This window comes from Gastrolobium bilobum, unplaced genomic scaffold (genome assembly GCF_033153095.1).
Source record: "Gastrolobium bilobum isolate Gb01-03AN ecotype WA unplaced genomic scaffold, APGP_CSIRO_Gbil_v1 utg87370, whole genome shotgun sequence".
Taxonomy (NCBI): domain Eukaryota; kingdom Viridiplantae; phylum Streptophyta; class Magnoliopsida; order Fabales; family Fabaceae; genus Gastrolobium; species Gastrolobium bilobum.
In genome coordinates, this window is record NW_026898690.1 from 32,622 (window position 1) to 39,818 (window position 7,197).

Sequence of the window (7,197 nt, forward strand, 5' to 3'; positions counted from 1 at the left end):
AACCGGGTTAACACAGGGTGTTACACCTGCAGCCCAAGCCTGGCCACTCAGAGGCCAAGCCGCCTTACTATGGCGGCAAAATAACACTATATAAACAAATGGTACAACATCAAGGTATGATCATCCTTTATATTAACAACATAAAAACTCCTGCCTCTGATACTGACTTAAGCATCGGAGTGTCTTCACAGGTACCCCCAGTCAGACCTAACACGCTACAACAAAGGACAGAGATACAGTTAGATCCAATTATGATTGAAGGCTCAAGACCAAGCACACCAACCCATATCTCAAACGTGTGTGATTAGGCTCGATACAGATTGGCCAGTCCATATCGTATCTGGTCTGATCAAATACCATGTAAAACAACCATCTCAACTAAAATTTTAAGCTTATAAGTAAAGGTCCATAATGGTTTTATATTTCTTTAATACTTGTTAAAATAACTTATGATTGATGATGATGGAAATAAGTTAAAAGTTGTTTAATTTGAATAAAAAAATTAAATTTAAAACTTGTTGAGTCTAACAACTTACTTCAACAATACCAGGCAAGAGGAAGAGGCCACTCCAATAATGATTCTTTCGGATGATGATGAAGACCTAAACTTGATTGATCTAGTTCAGGAGTAATTTGTGACTTTAAACATTATCAAGGATGTTTGGCCATGGAGTTTTAAAACATTCAAAAGTGGCTTAAATTTTATAGCTCAGAAGTAGCATCTGTTCGAGCGGTTGGTTGAGTACTTTGATTGTCTACAACATTGGCAAGGTTTTGCGAGATTGTGAGTCCCACATCTCTTTGTAAGTGCCAGGATGCCAGCAGTTTTGTTTAAAGTAGTAAGCGTTTAGTTTGAATATACAAAACAAAGTTTGTCACTATATGAGTCATCCACTGTTAGGGGTTATGTCACAGAGAAAAAGAACTGCAAAAATAAAATAAAATTGTTAATTAAAAACACATTTGAAAAAACAAGTAAATTTGTGCTTCAAATATTTTACATTAAAAGAGAGTAAATTTGATAAGAGTTCACAATTTGACAAGAGTAAATTTTATTCAAGTTAAGTTTAATTCATTATATTTCAATGTACGTATTTATAACAATTGAAGATAATTAATAATATCTACAATTAAAGATCATTATGAATTGCTTAAATAATTAAGAGCACTGCCAACAAATTTATTGCATTATAAGCATATTAATTCAAATATCTTCATTTCTTTTCATTTATTGATTCAAGTTTGTATTATTCAGGAATATTAAAATATCTAATTACTTATTTGTGATTTTTAATAGTTGTTTTCATTATATATTTGAAAAAATTTCAATAAAATATTTTTTATTAAAATTAAATTTTATTTAATTACATACCTAGTTTTATATACATATTAATTTAATAATATTTTAAAAAATTAAATTGTTATTGAATTCCATGATTAAAAAAGAGGACATAAATCAACAGTTAAGATGAAGAGTAAGATTTTTAAGTTTTACAGTGGAGTCAAAAGATTTCTCCTATATATATGTGATTGATGTTTCTCATATTATATGAGATAATTTTATCTCATACACACATAAAAATGTGTGTGGCTCATGTAGGGCCATGTGAAGAGAAGAGAAAGAAAGAAATATGAACCTATATTTTTATATGTGTGTAAAAGATAAAATTATCTCCTACAATATGAGAAATATTAATACCTATATGTGTGTGTGCAATGTGTGTATAGAGAGGGAGTTATATTTATAATATTTTTCGCTTATAATCTCTTACAATCAGATCTTAAACATTCAATATTTGTAATCATTTTTGATATTATAATTTTATTGTGCTGAATTAAATGTCAATTGAAATATAATATTAGTGGAACATTGGAATTTTCAATCACACTTTTTATTCGCTAGAAATAAATTTTAATTTATTATAGTCCTACTTTATATTTATTTTCATACAAGATCATCAATGTAAAAGCAAGACATGAAATGTAAAACTAAGACATGAAATGCAACTCACAGTATCTCTATCCACCTATCTATTCAAATTCAAATCACAATAAAACCAAGATATTCTCCTCAAGCTGGAGTTCGTTACTTCATCCATATCCAATATCCCTCGCACCTATTTCTATTCAGTTTTTTTCTTTTTGTTTTGACCAAAGCTTCATCTTTTCTCTTGTGCCACTCCCTCTCCCTCCTATTTTCATGTCCAGTTATTTTCATTTTTCTCCCTCGTTGCTCCCACCATTTTGCTCCGAAGGTGTGAGAACCAGCATACTTTCCCAGCTATGGAAAACAGTATGGAAGCACTCTTCCCACCTCAGCTTCGATCAGAGACAAATGTTGAGGCCTTTTATCGAATCATATCTTCAAACTACAAGCCCAAACATGGGTCTTAAAGCGGCTTTGCGTCGTAAGGTAATGCCTAGAGAGGAAGGAGATGCAGATGCAATTGCCGAAGCAGCAAAGTTGATCAATTCCATCTGGATGCTCACTCTGGATCCTTAACAAGTTGCACGATTCAACACATGGTTGAGAGTTGCGCGAGTGGTGAAGCTGTGGGGTGGATGAGGAAGCTATTGGAGCAGAAAGGGATGAGAGAGCTTTCCATGTAACGCGAACCCCTTTTTAATGCATCTTATCTTCAAAATGGACAAAGTACTTTGAGAGTACATGGAACGATTCTCCATTTGTCTTTGGAGATTTTTTCAGATTTTGAGGTGCTTCAGTTGAAGAATTATTACCTTAACACTTCACCCTATGGTGATGTTCCTCAAAATCTAAAAACCCTAACATTAATTAATGTGAATTTACCACTAGAGGAGTTGCAAAGGATTCTGTCCAGTTGTTCATCGCTTGAAAATCTAACCCTTGATGAATGTGGTTTCAGAAAAGAAGTTAAGATTGACAGTCCAAGTCTCAAATTTTTTAAAATTTGTAGAATGCTTGTGAATGAGATTGTGATTTATGCAATTAACCTTGATGTCATAGAGTTTCATACCATTGTTTCTAACCATCAAAGACTGGATTTAAAGGCTCCAAAATTAAGGTTCTCCGTTGTTACTATGATTTCAAATATGGAGCGAGATATTATTCTGCACTTGGACATAAGCTTTTGACCTCAATGGAGATTCTAGAAGATATTCAAGTGAGTATTTCTTCTCCACCAGTCTCCACTGCACTAAATTATGAATTGATTTGAACGATAACAATTTGTTACTACATGAATATGTTACATCACTTTGCTATCAATAAGATTATAGTCCAAGGTTTTAATTGGTTACGGTTTTGTCTAGTTTATGCTGTGTGTATTTGCTTGCAATTGAGATGTTGTGACGGTATCACATTATGTTATCCAAAATTTAAACCTCATTCTATACTTGTTTGATTTAGATGTTTGTGTAAAGAAGTAATTCAACAAAAAATCAGGAGTTAGATGATGGTCTTTTTAATGATTTATATTATTCTTTAACACATTCCTTCATGCAAGAGCCCTTTGGGTTTGGTTTGAAGCGTGGATATTACAAGGCCCAATTTTTAGTTTACCTTGTGCTTATTTAATTCCACTAAAAAGTGGGGCCGTGAGAATCGAACTCGTGACTTCGTGGTTACTGAAGCTCTAATATCACGTAAAGAACCAATTCAACCCAAAATCTTAAAGTGTCAAGTGAAAGCCTATTTAATGATTTATATTATTCTCTAAAACCCTTTGTGTAGACATATTCTTCATAGCTCCGTTTTATAGTTTATTATTTGTGGACATATTCTACAATTTAAGTGCGTTTCTTTTTTCTTTTTTCTTTTTTTTTCCCAGAGTCCTCAGAGTTCAAGCATCGTCAATGTATTTGAGAATCTGGTTACTCTCAGCATTGAATTTGATTTGAACAATGTCAGAAATGTCATATCTCTCTCTTATGCCCTTAGATCTTGCCCTCATTTGCAGAATCTCGAAATAAACAATGAGCTGCACTTATGATTACTTTAGCGAAATGCATGTAATTTTCCTTTTATATTTGTCCCTGCATTTATACGGGTCTCGTGACATATGCATGCAGGTGAAGAATGATTCAATGGATCACTATATTACGGTGTATAATGATAATGATAATGAAGATGATTGCGTCATTCCCTAAGAATTTATTTTGGCAGAGAGGGGAGCATTGTGAATGTATTAATCACCAATGGAAGACCCTTTGCATAAGGGGATATACAGGTGAAGAACTTGAAGCTGGATTTGTTAAGTACATAATAACTAATGCTGGAATGATGGAGAGGATCACAATTTGGTTTGTTGATGATTGCTCATGGGCACAAGCCACTGCAACTTTGTGTTTGTTGTCATTTCCGAAGGCCTCTATGAAATTGTCAATTACTCTCAAACCTGGTATGGAGTATATTACAAAAGTAGGTGGGATTTCAAAAGTGGATCTCAACTCTAAAACTATATTAATAGTGACCAAACTGAATTTTCGTTGTAATTTCTTGGTTGTAAACATTGCAACTTTCTAGTCTAATGTTTGTTAAATTACAAAATAACCGTATTGTTTTATTAAGGAGTACATAAGAGATACAATGCTTGGAGGAAAGGTAGCATGTTATTAACACCTTCCTTATTTACAAATTTTCATACAAATGCATGGGGCTGTATTTTTTCTGGTTTTGGCCAAAATTGATAGGTTAATCACTCCGAATTTTTCTTTCATCTACCTTATTAGTTATTTTTTAATTGCCATTTTTTGAATTACTCTCAATTAGGTAATTTGTTGAATTAAATTTATTCAATTACATTTTCTACTATTTATTCAGATATTATAATAAAAGACAATTTAAGAAATTGTAATTATAACTAATTAACTGGGTGGTGTGTAAATAGATAATTGAAAATTCTAAATACACTTCTTAAATTTTGAATGTAAATGTATTTAACGTATATGTGTGATAGATAAGATAAAATAAGACAACACCATTCGCATCCCTAATTATTTACTTGCATTTTTTATTTTCAAATATTTATTAATTACTTTATCTATACGAATAAAGAAATTAAAATATTAATGCTTGTATTGACTAGCAAATAGCGTATGAATAAAAAAATAAAAACTATAAATCAGCTAGTGTATGAATAAAAAATTAAGATTGCTTGTTTAACAAAAAAAAAAAAAAAAATTAAGATTGCCAAAATATAGTCTCATCCGATTAAATAAAATAAAGAAAATCAAAGCCTGCTCTAGATTAATTAATTATTAATTTTTAATAAATTACATAAATTATATTTATAAAAATTAATGATTAAAATTGAATATAAGATTTATTATTCAGTATAAGAACATCATGTCCCATAGGGTGTAATGGGTCAGAAGATCTTGCTAAAGGCTCGTAGCTTAGCCTGTCTTTAGCCCAACTTGACATGACCCATTTTAAAAAATAATACATGTTTAAACTCATTAAAAGGCTTATTTTAAAATTAGGCAACGAGTTTATTTTAATAGACTTGACCTCTAAGCTTTCAGGTCCCGTTTCTTATTTCGTATTGAATTACCCGATACATTTTCTTTGTTATCGAACATTTATTTATATGTTTTTTTGAGTGAAAAATTTTCAGCTTTTATTTTTAAAGTAAATAATTTTTTTTTTTTAGTAAAATAACATCTTATTTTTTTCTAATAAAATAATATTCTAATATTTTTCAATAAAATAATATCTTATTATTTATCTTATTTTTTTAAAAAAGTAAAATCTTATATTTTTTTAAATTTTTTAACAATCTTTTACTTTTATTTTTCTATATATTCCAATCTTTAGGTTCTTCTCCATCCCTCTTTATGCAACTTAAAGATCTTGAAACTAACTTCGCCACTGATTTGATAAAGGACTTTTTAGAAGTTTAGATTTGTCAAATAACTGCAAAATAAAAGTCTTCAATTTTAAAAACACATTCAGGCGATTGTGCATGCAGCGCATTCTTAAGTTATCTTACATAGTTGCTGCGCAAACACTCAAACGTTCTACTACACGACACATGACAGCAAATTCTCCAGGCGGTGTGTTTAACCGTCCATTGTAGCCATGGAAGTTTCCACCTCTGGCGGGTTTGTTTTCTCCGGCGAGCTCTGCACCTCCGCGGTTGGTGTCTCAATGATATTGATGAGTGCATCAGGTCCGCGCAGCTTAATGGCGGCTTGGTTGTAGGCCTTGGCAGCTTCCTCAGCTGTGTCATGTGTTCCCAACCACAACCGTTTGCGTCTTGATGGGTCTCTTATCTCAGCAACCCATTTTCCCCATTGTCTCTGCCTCACTCCACGGTATTTCTTACCGGAGGAGGAGGATGCTTGCTGACTCGCCGGAGCTTTGCCTTTGCCGGTGGTGCCAGAGTTTCTCTTTTTGGCTTTGCGCCTCTCGAAAATAATCTCCCCCACGTACTTCTTTTGTCGTTGGCGGCGCATTGAAGAGTTGAAAGGTTGTTCTTCGTCGCTGGAGGAGTCGGTAGCATCGTTGTCCGTGAAAGTTATCCTCAACATCTTCGGGAATGGACGCTTAAATTCCGCTGGTATGACGTGCTTGTTGCGAATGATGTGGACAGTGCTCTTCACCTGTGGAGTAGACATGTTGGGAAAGGAACTTATGTGAGAGAGGAAATGAAAGAGTGAAATGAGAATGGAAAAGAGGGCTATTTATCATAATTATTTTAACTCTAAACAATCAAAAAAGGACAAAATGTAACTGCGTGAGTGATGCTGTATCTATGATTCAGAGTAATGCATGACAAGAGAGAGAGAGAGAGAGAAACAGAAAAGCCGGGGTTATGCTTTACGAAAAATGTGATGAACATCCGTTTAATTTGACAACGGACATAAGGACAAAGCTACATGAGCTATTCGTGTGATGTTACCCTTACCTTTTAAGTTTTCTTATTACTCTCCGTGAATCAAAATAGAAGAAGTAGAGATGCAAACATTGATACTAACGATGGAAGAGCACACCTAACCTCAATTTCCATCACAAGCTTACGATCAACCCCAATGTAAAAAATCAATTCAATACAAAAGTTTAAACTTTTTGGTTGAATTGGTTCTTTTTATGGTACAGAATCTCGGTATCCCGGGTTTAATTCTCATCACCCCTACCATCCCAAGTACAAACTTCTCTTCATTTTTCGGATCCAACTTTGCGTGCTGCCATTGATGATGAAGCAAATATATATA

The 7,197-nt window shown here is 32.9% G+C and overlaps 1 protein-coding gene across 1 annotated transcript; it reads right to left on the bottom strand.

The window, feature by feature from the left end:
• Positions 1 to 6,042: 6,042 nt before the first annotated feature.
• Positions 6,043 to 6,600, bottom strand: LOC133318416 (ethylene-responsive transcription factor CRF2-like). Its single transcript, XM_061520404.1, has one exon. The coding sequence runs from the start codon at positions 6,598 to 6,600 to the stop codon at positions 6,043 to 6,045; it is 558 nt and encodes a 185-aa protein (XP_061376388.1).
• Positions 6,601 to 7,197: the final 597 nt, after the last annotated feature.

Bases quoted from the DNA above. Each gene is read 5' to 3' on its own strand.
- LOC133318416 (XM_061520404.1), bottom strand. From the start codon at position 6,600: ATGTCTACTCCACAGGTGAAGAGCACTGTCCACATCATTCGCAACAAG.